General features: G+C 34.9%; 1 protein-coding gene across 1 annotated transcript in view; it reads right to left on the bottom strand.

Annotated features, from left to right (window-relative positions):
- The window catches only part of LOC120303072 (CUB and sushi domain-containing protein 3-like), a gene marked incomplete at its 3' end in the record, with an annotated part of 446,767 nt that overhangs the window by 168,559 nt on the left and 255,714 nt on the right, over positions 1-22,494 (bottom strand). The window contains exon 7 of the mRNA XM_039332219.1: positions 3,862-3,939. Within this exon, the coding sequence (XP_039188153.1) occupies positions 3,862-3,939 (78 nt within the window). The remainder of the gene's footprint in view (positions 1-3,861; positions 3,940-22,494) is intronic.

The raw sequence follows: 22,494 nt of genomic DNA, 5'->3' as shown, positions 1-22,494 counted from the left end.
AGCTGCTTGGAGTCAACTGTTCAGTTTTATTCAGAAGATTCCACCTCCATCCCATTGATAAACTGGTTCCTGTTTTACTCAGTTTTTGTTAACTTTAATGCTCTTGTTTTTTAAATGTTTTAATATTTTATATTACCATTCTTATGATTTTGAAAGCCACTCAGAGTCAATAGACAATGGCATGACCAACATATAAATTTAATAATAAATAAAATAAAGTTTAATTAAAAGGTTACAAATACTACCTTCATTGGAAGAAGGGGTATTTTTCATGCATGAAGTTGAAAATCTAAGCCTCTCACTTAAGAAATCTTAATCAATATTGATATTTGCATGATACAACACTGTATGTATCTGTTTTATAGTTAGAGCAGAATATTCTGAATTGCATCAATTATAATGCTGAAGTTTAGGGGTGGGAAGTATTGTATAGTAATAAAATAAAACAAGTGGAAGTTTATTTCCACTTTGTGAAGCTGAATAGGCTTGTGAATGTACAATATTTTAAATAACCATTAAATATTCCTTTGAAGCTTGTGATAGAAAGTTCTCATTAACCTAAATCTGGGATATGAATTCCAATACTGTTATTATGTATGGAAATAAGCCCCCTAAGATTCACAGATAAAACAAAATTCATTCTTTGGGGCAATACATTTTATGCATATAGAGAGTATTTAAGTGCTTCAAAAGTAGTTCCACTCTGAAAAATGACTGTAATAATTATGCACATTTACCAACACCTCTGCTCTTTAAAAAGTTTTCTGACTTCATATACCTTATAAATGATATTCATTTCTTAATGTTGTATGGTCAGCAGAAGCTAAGTTAAAATATCATTCTTCCCCATTTCAGATACTCTTAGCAAAAATAGGCATGTAGATTTTACTTGTATGTAGTCTCTAAGTAGATCAAAGATATAGAATATGTTACAAAATTGAAGGGATGCCTCTCCCCTTTTACATCCACCTAGCTCAGCAAAACAGGAAGGCAGGCTATGTTATGGGTCCACATCTGATGGGAACATGATGAAGGGCCTTCTAAGTGGTGGCCCCTTCTCCATGGAACACCATTTTTTCCAAAGTACAGTTGGCCTCCATTATGTTGCTTTTCCTGAAGGCCTTGAAGATGTGGTTTCATCGGCAGGTCTGAGGATCATGAATGGAGATGGAGCTGATCAAGTGGTTGATTTGATTGTGTTGCTGCTGTTATGTGTAGGGTGGGATGGTGTTTCATGGATTTTTATGTTATGCATTTCAATGTTGTAAGCTGCTTGGAGTCAACTGTGTTGGGCAGCTATATAATTTGTTTAATATATAATACAATAAATTGCTCTAAAGAAGCTCTTTTTTAATATTATTGAAATTAAATGTCACAATGCTCATGCTAACTTAATTGACTTCAGATATGGATGGCACTATCTGTGATATTTTTGGGATTGGCTGATAGATAGAGGCATTTTAGGATAATTCAGGAGAGGTGCAAATATATGGTGGGACATGTGGATCAGGATGAGCAACGTTTGAGAAGTCATCTCAACCTTTGGACCTTCTAAATGTCTGAAGGAGGTCACTTGATTTTAATGACTTATTTTGATTTTATTTGTATTTGCCCCATATCATAAAACTCTGAGGTCACAATTGGTCACAAAATTATTAGGTGCTTTTCCATAATTGAAATAGGGATGTTCAGAATGTTTCTAACTGTTTCTTTCCATTTAAAGAGTAGAAATGGGAGAGAAAGTCTCTTAGAGGCTTAACATCAATTGACCCCTTCCTCAGGTGTGGGATTACAAATTGTCATTTAACTACTGACCATCCTATGAAAAAGCTACTTTTTCTTCTGTAAATAAAATCTTACAGGCAGTGCAGATGTCAGTCTCTTCCAAATGCAGATTCTGATGCAGGTCAATTCAACTGCAACCCCAATTACAGAAGTGTAGGAACCTAAGTCATGCCCAATATCAAATAAAATCTGGAACTATGTTTTAACCTAACAGAGATCTATAGCACTTCAGAAATGTTTTAGAAAAAAGTATGAGCACACAATTAAGCACCTATTTGTGAGTTCATAAAACATCATGTCTTTTCCTGAGATTGCACAGCTTTCCTTTGCAGAAAATGAAGTTCTGCTACTAAAATAGTAACTATAAAATGCCTGGATAACATACTATCTTGAAATCATATGTTAAGCAATAGTTCTAGCACTGATGAAGTTACTTGGTTTGCATAATGAAACATCTGCAAGAAACCAACCAAGCTAGAGAGCACCAAGGACCCATCATTTCAACCCTGAGCTACAAATATTCTCCTTTATCAGAATTCCAAATCTGGGTTGCAGAAACCAGATAATAACAAATAAGTAGAAAAAACTCAAATTTTTGATGTGACCTAGTTTTCTGAATCCCATGTCTTTCATTCTCCATAAAGTCTAGTTTTGTAAATATTATTGTACAATTGTACAGATCAATTACCTTCAGGTTCCAAGACTCAAGAAGACTTATTCTATCTGTTCAGTTTTTCTACCCCAACTGCAAAGAAGCTTACACTATCCATTTATTTTAGGTATCTTTTCCCCTTATTTTCTTTAGATAGTGAATGACAGACTGAGGGTCATGAACAAGGCTTTCAACATTGTTAGCCTTCTAATACCATCATTTCATGTCACTGTATATTACATAATCATTACATCCCAAAGATGGTTGTTCTCGAGGCAACTGGACTTTCTTGTTTTTCTTTGAAGATGTTTTGCTTCTTGGATGAGAAGCAAAATGTCTTCAAAGAAAAATAAGAAAGTACAGTTGCCTCATGAACAAGCATCTTTGGGATAACTGTGACCTGGATGACTGAGAATCTTCATAGATAATCATTACATCAACCAAAGAGAAGCTAAGAAAATATGAAAAAAAAGAAAATTGGACTGGATTGAAGACCACTTCCAAAAAGTTAGAGTTTAATATTTAAATAGTCTGTAAAACCTGGAGAGAAAAGGTCTAAACTAGGCAGAGTATGCTTCAATATACGCTTGGAGATGTATTATTCTTTCTAATCTTTCATCATTTATTCTTCAAATTAGACAATGACACCCGTTGGCAGCCTGAGGTGGAGGGGAGAGATCATATGACATCCTGTTTAAAATCATTTTTTTTCTATTATTTTCTGCTAACCCATAAAAATGATTAATAAAGCTTGACATTTCAATCCTTCTTGCATTGCTAAATATTTCTGATAGAAAAATAATACAAAGCAAACTCTACCATTGCAGAATAAATCTGTTTATTATACATAATGAGGATGTTATTTCCTTTTATGCATTGATGTTCAATCAAATTTGAAAGGTTATCATCCTGTATATTAATTGAAAAATATGTTTCTTTCAATTCCTCTTTTGAAGACATAATAATAGTGCATTATTACTTACATTAATGTAACTTCCAGCAAAAGACTACTTTTAGGAGAAGAGAAAAATAGCAATAGCACTTAGACTTATATACCGCTTCGTAGTGCTTTACAGCCCTCTATAAGCGGTTTGCAGAGTCAGCATATTGCCCCCAACAAAATGGGTCCTCATTTTACCAACCTCGGAAGGATGGAAGATGGAGTCAATCTTGAGCTGATCAGGATTCTTAATTTAAATTGGAACATTAACAGTGAAAGAAACATATTCTGGTGATGCCAATGTTATACAGAGTCACTCTTCACAGCACATCTACACTTTGCATATTCATCATGCAGACTGGAGCATAAACATTTCATACACATAAATGCTTAGATATATGTGAAACAGTACAACACACAAACAACACAGACAGCACAAACTTCACTCTTGCACTAAAAAAGTAACAAAAAGAAGTACACTCACAGATAGAAAACTTGTTGCTGTTGTCTTTCCCTGGAAACAATTTAAATCCTCTAGATTTAAAATCTATGGCCTTTTTCACTAGTTAAGAAAACAAACAAAAGCACATATCAGATAAAGCAATCTAAAATGACTTCATTTCAATTGACAATTATTTTTAATCATGGAAATGCAAATTAAAAGTAATTTCTTTCCAATAGCATTGTGGACCCAAAAGATTTGAAAAGAATATACATTTTTACATAAAAGGCAAATATTTATAAAGTTTATATACAGTAACTACAAAAACAATATAGCAAAGGGAAAAACATATATTTTCTTGAAATGAATGTATATTGTGCCTTTTATGCAAAATATTAAAATTAACTTAAATATTTTCCCATGTGCCATATCTGTATTTGTGCATTTTCACTGTGCAGTTATGGAACTTGGAAAACTGAATTTAATTATGGGCACAATAGACTTGCCAATCCTTTTCTTATTTAATTTGTGTTTATTTCCCTTATTAATGGGGACCAACATTTTATCTTATTTTTTTCAAGAACTTTGGTGTGACATTTTATATCCATTATAGCATTCTAAAACACAAAGTTGATACTTCACCCATCCTGTAACACAATTTCACGTGCACTAAAAATTCTACCCATGAGGATATCTCGGAAGACCTTTTTACAATCATCAAATTATTTTCCAACAACAGTTCAATTAAAGAATCATACTCAATAAGAAAATATTATATAGACTTGTTTTCCCATCTCATTTAATTATAAAATTTTAAGTAATTTTATTATGTCGAGGAAGATAAAATTAAAACAGTGCCCACATTTGTGATGAATAGATGATCTTCTAGCAACCTATCAATACACAACCAGCCACTATATATAGTACCAAGAGATTCAATCACCAGGATAGCATACTATGATTTTAACCAAGTGAAAGAGTTTGATGATAAAGTGAAATAATATTGTTTGATAAACTACTGGATTATAACTTAATCACAGATGCAAATTAGCCAAATGTGAAAAATTGAACAGGGTGAAAAGCCATCTGAGGCCATGGTTACAATATATGGTGTTTATAATTAATCAGATAAAATGATTTTTCCATCATCTTTAATCTAACAACCATAGTCCTCTGCTTGTAACAACAGTCCCTATACTGTCCCTGCATTATTTTTCTATTACATACCGTAGTTACAATGATCTCATTTCTATAGAGCTATTCATATACAGAATGACCATATACAAAAGTGGATTAAGTATATTCATCTTTAGTATAACAACCATTTGATTTCTCCTGCTTCTACACAAATTCTAAAGATCCAGAAATCTGACATTTCCCCCCCTATGAATGCTTCAGAAAGAATGTTTACTGCCCATTCTGAACTGTATCTAGCACATCCTCACAAAATATTTCTAAATTTATTACTTTGTTCCCATCTCTCAAAGAAGTGCTGTGTTTCATTTTGAGATAAAAATATTTTAAGACAGATCAATTCTATATCCTTCAAAAAAAAAAGAGGGAAATCATAACTGCTTGCTTCTTTGCCCAACTGGCCTAGAAAGAATGCTAGATATATCCTAAATACTGCAGTCCAAGATACTAAATAATTTTATGGCTGTATCACTTCCAGATTTCATGTAGATTCTGATCAAGCACAATATACAGCTCCATCATAGTTTCTCACCATTTCCTACTACCAAACCTACTTTTTATAACATCTTTTCTGATAAAAATACCTAGGCATCTGGAATTTTCCATAATTATTTCCCATATGAGTTTGCCAATAAATGAAGTCTTTTAAGATGGATTTCTGGGCATTCACATTATCTGTATTATATTATTTAATAATCATGTTGGTAACATGGTTCTTTATTCTATTATTTAAATGGTTATAAAATATATATATTACTTAATTACTTGCTTTCAAATCATTTGCTGTATGTATTTAAGCTACATTTTGGGCAAATAATGAAATTCTGTGTTCATTTTTATTGTTGTTATTATATATTAGTGTACTACCTTAGGTGCAGTAGTGAATATAAACTAAAAGGGAAAAAGGAATCAGAATTCATGAAATAGAAGATAAATGATTGAATGTGCATAGAAGAGAGAGATGGAGGTCTGAAACAAGAGGTAGTTTTTTGTTTTGTATTCTTCCCATTTTTCTTTTCCTTTAACTACCCGGATCATGAACCTTTATCTCTCAAGGATCTAGGATTCCTAGATAATAATAATAAAAACCCAAAAAGTGATGTATGGCTTTATTTGACAAGAACTGAAGGGGATAGAGCAGAGGTCCCCAACCTTTTGGGCACCAGGGAATGGTTATGTGGAGAGAAGTTCTTCCGCAGACCAAAGGGGACATGGTTTTGTGTGCTGCCTGCATCCTGTGGATGGGGCTTTCCTTGTTTGTGCAGACCAGTTGCTGGCATGTCAGGGGTTGGAGACCCCTGGAATAAAGGATTTCTACAGGTAAAGCAGGAAGAGGAACATGGCCTTAATGACAATATTAAGAAGAGCCAAGAACTCTTGTTATGGATGTCAATCAAGGAAATCTCCTGAAAACAACAAAGATGAAGGCTGAATACAGAAAAGAAATAATTGAAAACAAATTTGTTAATTAGAAGAACAAGCTGCTGCATGATTAATACTGGAAGGTAAAAAAGTTGATTAAAAACCCATATGGAGTTGGTTAATATCAGAATTGTTAAAGAAAAAAACTGAATTCTTTATTTTAGTGGCTCAAGAACAAGCTCTGACAACTAACTGACAACTAGGCAAAATCTTACTGTAACTAACAACAGAAAATGTCTACTTTCTAATAAAAAGGATGAAACAATTGATCAGAAGCTGCTGCAAAATTTCACAAACTGACTATAAGCAGTCACAACTGAGATGCCAAAATTATTAACTGGAAACTTTGTCAGAAGTTTGAATTTGAATGTAGTAAAAACTACTAGAACCATCAAATTGAGTAGGTTTCGGAAAATGAGTGGTTTAAGATCTTAAGGGGCTTTAAGTTGTAAACAGACAGGAATCTTATTCATAACATGCCCGATATAACAGTGATTTAAAAAAAGAAAATCTGGTTCACTGATGTTGGTATTCTAGAAATGAGGAAAAACAATGGAAAAATTTGAAATATATGGACTTGTAGGTCAAAGTTGAATACTTATGGGAAAAAAATGTTGTTACACCAATCTTGATTGGAGTCATTAGAGGAAATACATAAAAGACTTCCTTGAAATCTGGAAATATTGAATTTATTAGATTTGAACACTCTAATTTTACAAAAAAGCACCTTGCTTTGAACTGCCTATATTCTTAGATGCTATCTTAATAATAGGGAATATGATGGCTCAGTGGTTAAAAACAATGTGCTTGTCAGCTGAAAAACTGACAGCCTGGGTACAAGTGCCCCATAACAGGACAAGCTCCTGTTATTTGCCTCAGCTCCTTCCCACCTAAAAGCATGCAAAGCATGCACATATGAATAAATAGGTACCACTTTGATGGGAAAGTAACTGTGTTCCACGTGCCTTGGCATATAGTCATGCTGTTCATATGACTATGGAAAGGATCTTCAGACAACACTGATCCTTCGGCTAAGAAATGGAAATGAGCACTGTCCATTAGAATTATAATAATAATAATAATAAAAGTTGGAAGGGACCTTGGAGGTCATCTAGTCCAACCCCCTGCTCAAGCAGGAAACCCTATACTATTTCAGACAAATGGCTGTCCAGTCTCTTCTTAAAAATTTCCAGTGTTGGAGCATTCACCGCTTCTGGAGGCAGGTTGTTCCACTGGTTAATTGTTCTAACTGTCAGGAAGTTTCTCTTTAGTTCTAGGTTGCTTCTCTCCTTGATTAGTTTCCATCCGTTGTTTCTTGTCCTGCCTTCAGGCGCTTTGGAAAATAGCTTCACTCTCTCTTCTTTGTGGCAGCCCCTGAGATACTGGAACACTGCTATCATGTCCCCCCTTGTCCTTCTTTTCATTAAACTACACATACCCAATTCCACCAGTCTTTCCTTATAAGCTTTAGCCTCCAGTCCCCTAATCATCTTTATTGCTCTTCTCTGTACTTTTTCTAGAGTCTCAACATCTTTTTTATATCGTGGTGGCCAAAACTGGATGCAGTATTCCAAGAGTGGCCTTACCAAGGCATTGTAAAGTAGTATTAATACTTCACATGATCTTGATTCTAACCCTCTTTTAATTCAGCCTAGCACTGTGTTGGCCTTTTTGGCAGCTGCAGCACACTGCTGGCTCATATTTAAGTGATTGTCCACTAGGACTCCGAGGTACCTCTCACAGTTAGTACTACTGAGCAAGGTACCCCCATACTATACCTGTACATTTGGTTTTTCTTGCCTACTGTAAATGTAGAACCTTGCTTTTTTCACCATTGAATTTCATTTTGTTAGATAGCGCCCAGTGTTCAAGTCTGTCCAGTATCTTAAGCCTGTCTTCTGGAGTGTTGGCTATTCCTGCCAGGTTGGTGTCGTCTGCAAATTTGATGAGTTCCCCATCTATCCCCTTGTCCAAGTCATTGATGAAGATGTTGAAGAGCACTGGGCCCAGAACAGAGCCCTGGGGCACCTCACTACACACTTCCCTCCATGTAGATGCAGTTCCTTTGAGGACCACACATTGAGTACGGCAAGTCAGCCAGCTACGGATCCATCTGGTGGTGATGCTGTCTAACCCACATTTTTCTATCTTACCAAGTAGTAGGTTAGGAGCTACTTGACTGGAGAGGACTTGACTGGAGAGGGGGAAACTTTTACCTTTAGGTCCTTTGTTAGTATTTGAATTATTAAGATTCCACCAGTTTTAGTCTATGAATCTAACAGTAGATTATCTACACATAATAGTAATAATAATAAACACCATTCAACAACAACATCTGCTTATCCCAGGTCTTTAAGACAGACTAAGTAGATGGATAAAAATGCCAAATCCAGTCTAAAATCTGGCTGGCTGTGTGATCAATCATAATTAAATAATAATAATAATAGAAGTAGAACAGTTATAGCAAAAGAAAGCATAATAGCACCAATAGTAATAGGCATCTTGGATGCAGTCCTAGAGCACTGCATGAACACTGTCAACATTGATTAAATCACCATCAGTCAATTGCAAAAGGCAGCTTTACTTGGAACAGCTTACATATTGCAATGATACTTTTAATATTATTAAAAAGCAATGTCTGCCAATCCTTTGGAAAAGACTTGAAATGTGGATAAAAAGCTAAGTGTGATTTCTCTGCATATTTCCAACAATTCTTATTCTTTTTTTCCCTTTTCTCTTACATAGTGTCCAGTATTTATCATTCTCATTCAATTAACATTTTCTTGGCTGCTAAATCATATTGGCTATTTTGGAGATTTATTAAATTTATTTGTGGGATTTATTCCATCTGCCCACTCTGCTCATTTCTACATCTCATACCTGCATATTACAATTTATCTGAAATAGAAGATATTGTAACAGTCTGTTAAAACAATAAACCAATTCCCCTTTAAAAAAAAAGTTTTAGCTAAAAAGATTTGCAATAAAAATTGAACAACTTCTCAAACTTTCAAACAAATCATTAAGCATCTGACTTAGATACTCTTATTTAAATATAAACCCCTGCAAGATTTGATGACAATTCCAATATGTTGAAACTGGCTACATACAATATCTCCTACATTGAAATCATTGTGATTTTCTTAATATTTATTTATTTATTTATTTATTTTCAAATATTTATATGCCGCCCAATCCCAAAGGACTCAGGGCGGCGTACAAAGTTAAAACAATCATAAAACAATAAAATAATACAGTCATACCGCGAGTCCAATCATATCCCGGCCCCCCGGGGACATCAGCCCCAGGCCTGCCGGAACAGGAGAGTTTTAACGGCTTTCTTAAAGGCCGGCAGGGTGGGAGTAGTTCAAACCTTGGGGGGAAGTTGATTCCACCAGGTCGGAGCCACCACAGAAAAGGCCCTTCCCCGAGGGCCCGCCAGCTGACATTGTCTGGCCGACGGGACCTGAAGGAGGCCCAATCTATGGGACCTCTGGGAGCTGTGTGGCAGAATGCGGTCCTGTAAGTAACCTGGCCCTATGCCATGAAGGGCTTTGAAGGTGATAACCAACACCTTGAATTGCGTCCGGAGACCCACAGGAAGCCAGTGCAGCTCGCGGAGGATAGGTGACACATGGGCGTACCTTGGCGCGCCCACAATCGCTCTCGCGGCTGCGTTCTGAACCAACTGCAGCCTCCGAACGCCCTTCAAGGGTAGCCCCATGTAGAGCGCGTTACAGTAATCCAGTCTTGAGGTGACAAGGGCATGAGTGACTGTGAGTAAAGCCTCCCGGTCCAAATAAGGCCGCAACTGGTGCACTAGGCGAACCTGTGCAAAGGTCCCCCTGGCCACAGCCGATAGATGTTGTTCCAGATTTAGCTGTGAGTCCAGGAGGACACCCAAGTTGCGTGCCTGCACTGAGGGAGGTAAATTTGCCCCCCCCAGGACTAAAGATGGACCATCCAGTTGGCCTTTGGGAGGCAAGACCCAGAGCCACTCGGTCTTGTCAGGGTTGAGTCTAAGCCTGTTCACCCCCATCCAGACCCTCACATCTTCCAGGCACCGGCACATCACGTCGACTGCTTCACTGAAAGGACACGGGGTGGAGATATATAATTGGGTATCATCCGCGTACTGATGATACCTCACCCCGTGTCGCCGAATGATCTCACCCAGCGGTTTCATGTAGATGTTAAAAAGGAGGGGGGACAGGACCGAGCCCTGAGGCACCCCATGATCGAGGCACCTAGGGGTCGATCTCTGTCTGCCCGCCAACACCGAGTGCAACCTGTCAGAGAGGTAGGAGGAGAACCACCGCAATACGGTGCCGCCCACCCCCTCTCCGAGACGACGCACGGCCTTGTCCACTTCATCAGGGGTCACAGGCTCAAACTCGCTCCAGATAACATGACTAAGACCAGCCCCTAAGACAAAGTTGGTGTAAATGAATTTGGATGTATTAACTTATATTGGATAAATGTCCTTCTCGTCACAGCTACTACTGGCTCTTTGAGCAGGAGCCATGAATCTTAAAAGTTGCCTAAATATTACCCCAATTCTGTCTGGGGTAGTAAACTAATAGCAACAATGCTTATATTTATGTACTGCTTTAAAGTACTTTATAACCCTCCCTAATTGTTTTACAGAATCAGCATATTGTCCCAACAGTCTGGGTCCTCATTTTACCAACCTCAGAAGGATGGAAGGCTGAATCAACTTTAGCAAATGAGAATCACTAGAGTATGGTAGAATTCAACACTTTTCTAAAACCTTCTTTGCTGATAAAGCTAGATTAGGATTCTTTATTGATAGAGAACCTATTGCCCTCCTTGTAACAAGAGAGACTCTTTGTTCATTTAACTGAAATCTAAATATTTGTATTGTATGATTTAAGCTTCTTTAAGTCTTATCAGAAATAGTATCTGTAGCACCAATTTATAGCATTATCATGATATTATTATGGAAATATAACATAATGTCAGGCTGACAGCTCAGATACACTACACATTGGTAGTAAATACCTGCATAGGTAATTTTACTTATTGCTTCTGTGTGAAGCCATCTCAACCAACCAACATCAGACAGCACCAGCAGAGAAATGATACATTGTCCTACATAGCAACGATCTTTGGACAACTGAGTTTGCTAAACTTCATTTTAATATTTTTTTGCCTAAGGCTTCATATAGAGGATATTGTCTCTCAAAGTTAAGTATTTTTCAGTTCAGTTTCAGTGGAAGACATTTAAACTGGTTCTTGTCTTTCCTGCTAAAATCAAAGGAAGTTAATTTGAAAAACAATTACTTTCAAAATGTAGTGTATTAAATGGGAATGAAAAATAACCTCTGAAAAATGCAGCGATAATCATTCTTTTTTCCCCCTATTGCTCTTGCTGTGAAAATGCATCTGGCTTTGGAGAGAAATGGTCAGATTTAAGTAGACATGTATTCAAGAATGTACTTTATCCTTGGTCCTCCTCTAATGTATTATTTTTCAATCTGCTCATTTAATATGTATTGTGCAGGTATTGTGAGAAAATAGATTCCGAAGTAGTAAGATTGTGGATGCTGCTGAACGTAGCTCAGCCAAAAGTAATATTAGTTGCATATATTGTGACCCGATAATAAATGGGATTTTCAAAAGTCACATTGATGTGACTTGAGTTTCTCTGGAATATAAATATATTCCTATACCAGTAAAATGCTGTATTTTACACACAAACACACACATATACAGTGAGCGAGAGAGAGAAGGAGAGAGGGAGAGAGAGAGGGGAGAGAGAGAGAGAGAGAGAGAGAGAGAGAGGGAGAGAGAGAGAACAGATTAAGGCCTATCAACTAAGGATAAATTATCTAGTATTCTTGCGTGAAATATTTAGAATGCAATAAACTTCATATTAAACCGCAACTCATTAAAATGATATTGTATGAGGACTAATTTTTGCATCACTTCTGAAGAAAACAGTATGGGAAGAATGAAATATAGCGATTCTTACATGATAGTAAGAAACTTATGGAGGCAGAGTCACTAGTTCTATCAGAAAATTTACTGTCAGTAAACCTACCTGTAAAACTGGTAATATGATTCCAGGAAAAAAGAAAAACAACACTACACAATAATTCATAATTAGCTATTCTGTTCAAGAGTTTTGATTTGGTTTTACATTTAAAAGCCTGAAGTGTGGGCTTTTTATGGTTTCCGGCACCCATATTTTTCTACCAAATGTATGCCAAATGCCATTATGTATAAAATATATTTCAATCAATGCACTAAATTAGGATGGTGAAGTTTTGTGAAGTTTTGAGGGCCTGTTTCCCTTTGAAAAAAGTTCAGATAATATACCTCTCAAGGCTGCTTCTCAAAGCAATCTAGTTCTCTTCTAAGAAATAATAAATACCTCTGATTTTGAGCATATCACAGTCTTCTCCTTCATGCCCAGATTGTGGGAGAACACTAGAGGAATTTCTTTCAGCAAGAAAAGGCAAGATGTCCAGTACACTGATTTAAGGATTTTCCAACCGGACCACTTCAGAAACCACTGGAATTCTCCAGAATCCACATGGTCAAAGTGCTAGCCTAGAACCCAGGAGATTGTGAAATCCAGTACTGCCTTAAGCCTGCATTAAGTTCTACTTTCACCTTAGACATGAAGGCTGGGTTGGTGACCATGGGCCAGTCAACCCAAGGTCAACTCTCAGCTCAACACACTCTCAAGGCTGTTGTAGAGAAAATAGGAGGAAGAGAGAGTATTAGGTATGCTCACTACCTTGAGTTATTTATAAAAACAATACAGGTAGGATAAAAATATCTTTTTAAAAAATCAATGACAGGCACTTTTGGCATTTGCTAACGATGTTTCATACTGGATGTTAGCATGGCATACTGTTGGGAACCATGAACCTACACAGTTTAGAGGCTTAATAGCCAGCACTGGGGAAAACTTGGTGAAGCTTTTTCTTGCAATTGTGACCTGAAGCATTTCAAGGCCATCCAAGTTGTTTCATCAAGGTGAATCAAAACGCCTCTTTACTTCAGCACAGTGAATCATGTTACCTAAATGACACTGATCTCTTCATCAGCTGAACTAAGTTTGTCTGCACATGCCTACTTTATATCCATCTGTTTGTTATCATTGTGGGCTTTAGAGATTAGAACATGATATATGGTATCCTCAAAGTGACCATGTTATATGTCTTTATTGTTAAATGTAAATATGAAGTCTTGCAATCAGATCAGCAGTAACAATCCCAGTAAAATTTAAAGGCATGTTTCAGTTTGCAAAAACAGTATTCTCAAGTCAGCAGCTGGCAGTTAGCAAAATACCCTTTTTTGAAGTGCAACAGACATCAAGTCTTTATAAGATGCTGAAGGAAGCAAATACAATAATATTATTTATGAAATGCTTTTGAAATACTTTCCTTAAATGTCCCTATATACTTATTTATTCATTTATTTATTGCAAAGCAGCAACAGGTTTTTCTAAAAACTGTGAAACTAACTTGCTTTGATCTAAAGCAATGGAGTAGAAAATATATTTTCTCGTATAGTACGCTGTATTGGATCAAGTATTTTTAGCATGGGATATTTATAACTGTTTGCTTTTAGAGATGCAATTGAGAATTGACGTTGTTCTACAATTGTCTTATCTTATAATTATCAATATTAATATAGTGCAATAGCTATTTATAAAGAAAAAAAATAAACAAACATCATATTGTCTAGTGGACTATGATCCCTGTCCTTGAAATTTACCACGGTATCGAGAATTGTGAAATATCAAACACAGGGTGGAAGGGAAAAATATATATATTAAAATAGGGAATACATTGCTGTAAGGGTTTGTCAATAGATTTTATTTACAAACCTTTAAATAATATTTTATTTGACAGAGACCAATGTAGAAGATTTTTGACAAATCTGACCATTTTTTCTTAAATTCACATTTAATGATATCTATTACTAGTACTTTGTTTTTAAAGAAGTTTTGTTTTTTATATTATTATGAAAAATATTTATATTTTTGTGTATATATGTTTATATGGAGACAGTGAAGTTATAAAAAGAGGAAAGAAAGGAAAAGTAAGTTGTAGTGTATTAGAGAGACCATCTCATCTTCTGCATCACAAAATGTGAATGAAAAAATTAGAATGTTAGAACTAGTGAATATCTTATTTGTAGAATGTTGGATACCTTTATTACATGAAACAAGGAATTAGAAATGGCTTTTCCAATTAGGAATATTTTTATAAATAAATCTGAGTATTTAAAGTTACTCAATTGACTATGAAATGAAATAAAAGGAACTGGATAAGTTTTGCAATTTATTGGCAAAAGATAACTAAATTCTCTACTTTAGAGAACGGATAATAATTAGACTTTTTGAATTCAATGCAAGCTATGTTTGATCAAATTAAAATGAACACATATTTCTTAGTTATGAAATTTGAAAGAATACTCCCAAATAACAATATATTCACAGATCTACCATCAACCCACAACAATTCAAACAGAAACCTTAAATGCAAACAGAAACTTTAAATGCAAACAGAAACTTTAAATGCAAACAGAAACTTTTTTCTTTAAAAAAAATGTCATTTTATTTAGTGCAATGTGTTTGATTAGTAAATATAATATGGAACTGTTCTTGGGCACTTCTCCAAAATCAGAAGTATATGAATGGATAACTGAGCAGCCATGCTAAAAAGATTTTATGGATATTTGAGGCTTATGCTTAAGCTCTTAAGAAACCTTGGAAAAAATTTTTTTATTATTATTATTTTGCAGGGGGAATAGGCATAAACAAGCAGAGTTGGGAAGTAAACTGATTCCTTTGGGTGCAGATAATAATTGGGAAAATAAGAGATGGCTAATAAATATATCATTATTCGTACATGCTTGAGTTTAGAAATAAGGGCACTGAAACATGCACATAGCTCTTGGTTTTATGTGTACATTTGAGCCTTCACTATAAATAAATACAAAAAGAAAGTAACTTAAAATCAATAATGAAAAGTTATAGCATAAATCAGACTAATAATAATAATAATACTTCAGACTCCATAAGACCAAGCCTTAAGAACTAATATATACAAAGCCAGAATTGAAAAGAGAGCAACAGACAGCAAATGCTATCTCTGAAAGAAGGTGAAGAAACAGTGTACCACCTAGTTAGCTGTTGCAAGAAGATTAAACAGATTAATTACAAACAATGTCATGAAAAAGTAGAATAGTGTATTAGAAGATTTGCAAGTAATACCATTTGTCTGCACATAAGCCCTGGTTGGACTGCCAAATAGATAAAATAATAGAAAATGAAGATACTGTAGGGACTTTAGAATTCCAATAGACAAGTACTGCCACATAATAACTGAGACTTAACAATTGTCAATAAGACAGAGAAAAAAAGTCTGGATAGTGGATATGGCAGTTCATGAAGACAACAGAATAGAAGAGAAAATATGGGATAAAATCACAAAATACAAAGACTTGAAAATAAAAATAAAACAACTGTGGCAAAAGAAAGCGACAGTAGTACCAATAATTGTAGGCACTTTGGGTATAATTCCAAAACAACACTTGAATACCATTGGCACTGACAAAATCACATTCAATCAATTGCAAAAGGCAGCTTTATTTGGAGAAACCTATATCCCATAACAATACCTTTAATATTACAAAAAAAAAATGCCTATCCCAAGTCCTTGGAAATGATCTGATAGGTAGATAAAAATGCCAAATCCAGCCTAAATTTCAGGCTGTCTGACCAACCATGTAATAATTTTCATATATCACCTATTACTACACAAATTTCACGACACAGACGATTGAGAGGTATTCTGCAAGGATCTTCTTTAGCAGGGACTTTTACCTTTTTCATTGGTGCACTGAAAGTCTGGAATGCTCTCCCCATCAATCCTTGTCATCTACTGCTACAAGCTTTATATTTGTTAGTTTGCTTGCTCAAATGTATGCTCTAGTCTATTTCTTCATTGTATTCAGTGCAACCTCCAACAATAAAATCACAAAGTAAATGTGGAATTTCAAGGCATTAAAAGAACCCATAAAGCCTTAAAATATGTTTATTACAATTCTAACCCTGTTTGAATCCAGTTTACATACCAGTGAAAAGTGGTTTCCATTTTGAGTATATTTATTCCTTTTAGTGAATGATTTTCTGTCTGTGGGCATTTTAAGATTGGACAGCTTTATTTGCTGGTGTTTTATTTGTGTCTTTAAATTATCCATTTTTCACTGTGTTTATTGGTATCTTGAGCATTTTTCTAATGTATAAGGTTTAAACTCAAATTATCTTGAAAAATATTTGATGTTTTAGCCCTAAAAGGTAAACCAGATTAAGAATCAACTCTACAGGAAGACTCAGACTATACTTTATTGAGATATGCTGCAATACTCTCCATTATACCCCAATAAGTCAGGAAGAACCAGACTGAGATTCTTACTAATACTATCTCCTTTCCAAGACTTAAGAATGTTTTTGAATTTTTGGTTGCATAACAGTTTCTGAATATTTACTTTAAAGCTATTTCTATTACTTTCTCCATGATGAGTCAGATTATAGCTATATTTAATTGGTCTATCTTTTAATAGGCAGAAATTAATAAACAGTACGGGGGTTAGATGTGCATTTAAATTTAGAAATCAATGTGGCACATATCTCGTAAAATTTCCACGTTAGTAATAATTTCATTACTGAAAAGTCTATATCTATTCCAAAGCACAAAGGAAGCAACAACAAAACAGATAAAACACGAGTCACATTGTCACAATGCACATGACTTTGATTCTCCTGCTCAGGTTGGATGGAAGTACAAAAGTGATTTTTGCATTGAAAATACTGTGAAGCAAGTTTATCATTTAACAATCCTTCCCCAATATGGACACTTATGAAAATATTTATGAAGTCACAAATGTATGGAATATTAGCATACAGTACATTAGTGTTAATAAAACACAAAATGTATACAATTTGAACCATTTTCATTTTAAGTGAATACTAATTCACTATTAATACTGTTTATTATATATACATATATATACACATATATATATATACATATAAATACATATACATGTGTGTGTGTGTTTAAACATCCCTACAGGTATCTAAGTAACTATCTGCAGCCTTTCTTCACCAAAATTGGTCACAAAGAGGACTTTTAATATTTTCTTTTCAATCAAAGCAAATCAATTTTAACAATACATTTATTCCTGTTGGGAAATGCTTATAACTTATGGTGTTTTCTAAATTTTATTTAAGCACTTTTTTGGTTTTCAAAGAATCTTGGCAAAATGCTAAAATTAGATAACCTATTGAAAGTCAATTTACTGAATACAGTGTATCTATATCTCATTGTCTTTAGCCATTGTCATTTGTACCCTCAAGTTGGCCCCAAAAATGCACTATACTAAAACTATTTTGGAACCAACAACCGTCTGGTGACTTAAAGAACAAATTAAAAAAATACCCATTACATTTGTGAAATTGAAATTTTCATGATCAGACCAATTTTATTTGCAAAGTTGCATTATTCCTGCAGTTGTGTGGTTGTAATTTCAGGCCCTGCCTGCCAGCTTCCCACAAGCAAAATCAATGGAGAGCCCAACAGGAAGACAGAATTTGTCCCCTCTTCTCTGCTTTTTCTGTCTACCCATGGTATTTCTATTTACCTTATTAGGTAAGTGAATTTTAAATTGTTATTGAAGTTCATTTGCCACTACATTTTTTTTTCTTTTAAGATACACACTTCCCATAGATTTGGTTTCTTTGTTTATAAAATGTATTGGCCACCCATCTTACCATGTGGCTTACAGTTACATCTTAGTTAAAACAAAAATGTTGAAATCAAACCTTAAAACAACAACACATGGGGAGGATTGGGGTGAAGTGGAGGGGAAATAGATCTGTTATTATTCAATCAACCACCTCCATTGCACTGATGCTCCACTGAGGCCCCAAGCCAACTGGCATAGCCACGTCTTTACGTCCTTATAAAAAGATTGGAGGGTTGGGGCCAACCTCATATTGGGACACAACATGAGATGATCATTGGACCATCTAGCATTGGGGTCAAAAGAGTTTCCTCGAACTGTGAGATGGGCAGCAAATAAATTTAATAAAAAAGAAATAAATAATAAGATCAACATAAAATGTAATGTTTATTCTGGTCATATCAAACTGCACTATCATTGTCTCAAAGGACAATCCAACCCTTGGTCACAGGTTTGTCATGCATTCTATAAACTCCAAAATATATTCTACTCAGTTCAAATTCATATTCTATGCCTAATATTTCTTTCAGTTCATATTCTACTTCTAGGTAAATTGTGTCAATCTTCCAGGTAAATCAGATAGGAAACACAACTAAATGTGTTAAATGTACTTTATTGTAAGGCTACATTGAACAAATCTTGCAATTCTGAAAGTACAAAACTTTCTTCCACAATTTGTAACTGCTTGATCGATTAGGGCAAGTCCTTTCTGTTTCTTTCTCTGATCATTAAGTTACTGGAAGCTTCTGTCTGTCTTCTCCAGTTTTTTCTTAGACAGCATCTCTTCCTCCCATTCCCCAAGAGCACTCCTAAATTCCGCTATATCTAAGATGGGATTCTACACTTAGGTGTAAAACAGGGCTGAACAACCATAGATTGCAGAGATCAATCTCCCAAACCCATTTTGTTTTCCTTAATATTGATGAAAGAAAAATTATCTGGGGAGATATCACCCAAATGTGACTGATATTGGTGGCATGGTTTCTTTCCAAATTTCAAAGGGAAAGAAAAGGTAGAGGTGTGCTAAACTTAAAAAGTGCAAAAAAAGTGCAAAAAAGTGCAAAAAAAAGTGGAAAAGGATCCCTGCTTTATTGCATCTGGGTAAAAAAAATTACTTGCCACTGCCATCATTCTGAATTCTGCAGCCTTCCTGTCACACAAAAGCACACAAAAAAATGATGGCTAATCACTCCTGTTGTCTTGCCACTGTGTTCCCACAATTGTCTATTTAAATAACACGCCATTTAGATCACAGTTCATATTATTTACATACTGGTGAGTTTAGAAGTTACAAATTGTTTGTGATTTTGTCAATAATGTAATGTAATCAATAAAATGATTTAGCCATAGGTTGTGGGCTATGTCATGACACAACAAGAAAGAAATGGGTTTGTGAGGAAAGGAGGTCAAGGAAAATTAGGATAAAGAATAGAAACAGCATAACAAGATAAGCAGAAGCACAATTTTGAAAAGCAACAATGTGGTCCTTCAGTTAAATCAGAATTTTTCCCAGTTATTTCTTCTGCAATAATATCAGAACTAGAGAAGAACTGCAATAATTTTAAACTGCTTCACTCACATAAATGCCTAGCTTTCTAAGGTAGCCTATCTTTTTTTTTTAAAAAAAAATGATTTTTTTCCCTTTCCATTAGCATGTAATACTGAGGCCATATAATGATTTCTGATATTAAAAATGTAAATATCTGTCATGTAGAAGCAAATCAGTCTATCATTAGCAGTAACATCAGATCAATAATAAAGAAATTGACTATTTTGCTTGCCATCTTATCCTTGAGCTAACCTATGTTACAATCAACAAATTTGTATATAGGGGAAACAATTAATCCATTTTATTTATTTAATAAATATTTAATAAAATTGTACCACAATTCCAGAAGTGACATTAAGTCTTGGTTTTGTTGAAACAACTTTATTGAAACAAGTTAGGAACAAGTCAAATTCAATCCTGCAGCAAAACTGCTAGTAACATATTTGACCAATGCTTTATTATAATTAATTATCCTTCTTGTTTTGCACATTTATGAATTTGAGTAAGACAAAGCATAAGCTAGGAAACTGCAAACTAACTAATACCTTCCATATTACAGTAATTGACATACTCCGTATTTTCAAACGATCCTAATGGAAATTTATTGATTGACCAACCTTATACAATATTAAACTTAAGCCAAAAAGAAGCAAACTCTATTCCCATTTTTTTTAGTACGTGGAATTGTACCTATTTTTATTTCACAATTATGACAATATAAAATGTTATTCTTAGAGATGAAGTCTCCCAGAATAGTTACATGGTCATATACAAGCTATTTTGAACTGTCTGGCAAAGAGGCCTGCATTTTCCATTACATTTTAATTGGATCTATTTTTATTTTACTAGTTGTAAGCTGTTCATTTTTAAAATGCCACTCTATTTATTTTAACTGTTACTGCAATTTGATTTTCTATTAAAAGCAACTATTAAAATTTCTATAATGAATAAGTAATAAGTGGAAACAAATATATTTTACATTAATATACTTAGCCACAAACTAAATAAGATTTAATTAGTTCCTGTTTTCAATTAGGGCAACTTACAGCTTTAAATAAGATGTTACAAGATTGTACAATTACACACACAGAGACATTTGTGTGTGCACGTGTGTGTAATGTGTGTGCGCACATACACACGTGTATATATATTCTTGGATCATATTTGTTATGTTTGAATTATTGTTGTTATTATTATTATTGATCACTGCACAGTCAGCCAGATGTTCAGACTGGGCTTGGCATCAAGTCCTTACCAAGGATAGGCAGATGTGGATGTTTGAAGGTATTACAGATATTGTTGCAGGATGGAAGCTGTTCGCAGTAAAGCCGCCTTTTGCAATTGACTGATGGCAAATTTGTTAATGCCAATGGTGTTCAAGTAGTACTCTAGTTATTGTTGTTGCTGTTGATGTTTTTGTTGTTATTATTATTATTATTATTATTATTATTTTGCTGATGCTTATACATAAATGCACCATGTTATGATAGAGGAGGCCATTATTAATGGAAATAGATGAAAGATGGATGAGAATCACTTGAAAACAAACCATGCAGGAATAAATTGATTCTCATGGTTGGGAAAGAAAAAAGAATGGAAACAGGTAATTGATGCCATAGAGATAGAAATGTTTCAGTTGCCCTCAAAGTATGAGACATGCCATGGAATTTATATATGTATATTTCCTATTCATCACCAAGATACAAATTAATCTGCATTTTGTTGACTCAGCCTTCCATCCTTCTGAGATCACTAAAATGAGGACCAAGATTGTTGGGGACAATATGCAAATAATACTTACATAGTAAGCTGCCCAGAGTGCTGTTCAGATAGTTCTTGACTTACAAAAGTTTGTTTAGTGACCGTTCAAAGTTACAACGGCACTGAAAAATGTGACTTATGACCATTTTTCATAGTTATGACCTTTGCAACATCCCCACGATCGTGTGATCAAAATGCAAATGCTTGGCAACTGGTTCATATTTATGACCTTTGCTGTGTCCCAGGATCATGTGGTCACTTTTTGCAACCTTGCAATGGGGAAGCCAGACTTGCTTAACAACCAGGTTGCTAACTTATCAGCTGCAGTGATTCACTTAACAATTGTGTCAAGAAAAGTCGTACAATGGGGCAAAACTCACTTAAAAATGTCTCACTTAACTGAAATGTTGGGCTTAATTGTGGTCATAAGTCAAGGACTACCTGTAAAACACTGATGGGGTGGTATATAAATTTAAATGCTATTGCTAAATGCTATTAATCTTAGTTTTCAGGACTAAAGTATGCTGCGCTTGCTAAATTCTGTGGCTAAACATAGTAATCACTCATTTCTATGAGAAGTCTTGCATATCCTGCACTTTTCAGATCGTAATGCTGATCTTCTCCCCCACCCTTTACTTTCCAACGGAACCCTCTCCTGCCCTCTCATTAATGGAATCAGGGAAATAAATGTAAATATATAAATATATAGTGTCATTCGGCACTGCTATTGCTGATGACTAAATGGACACAAGTAAAATAACGTCCAATACCTCTATGTGTAACAACTGCAAGCGATTTAGCTCTTTCTATCTGCTCAGCATTTCTTGGCCGTCTTCTTGTAATTTGCGTATTTGCTGATTGAAGGGAGAGCGTGTTCTTGAAAGTGGTCAGCTCCAGATCTGAGTTTCCAAGATTCACGGCTTGCCCTCGCTGCTCTTCGGAAACTCTATGGCTGGTGA

The sequence above is a fragment of the Crotalus tigris genome, unplaced genomic scaffold (genome assembly GCF_016545835.1).
Source record: "Crotalus tigris isolate CLP2741 ecotype Arizona unplaced genomic scaffold, ASM1654583v1 scf7180000024455.1231707, whole genome shotgun sequence".
In the NCBI taxonomy this organism is placed as follows: Eukaryota; Metazoa; Chordata; class Lepidosauria; order Squamata; family Viperidae; genus Crotalus; species Crotalus tigris.
The sequence above is the reverse complement of the archived record's forward strand: the minus strand, read 5'-3'. Positions and strand labels throughout refer to the sequence as shown.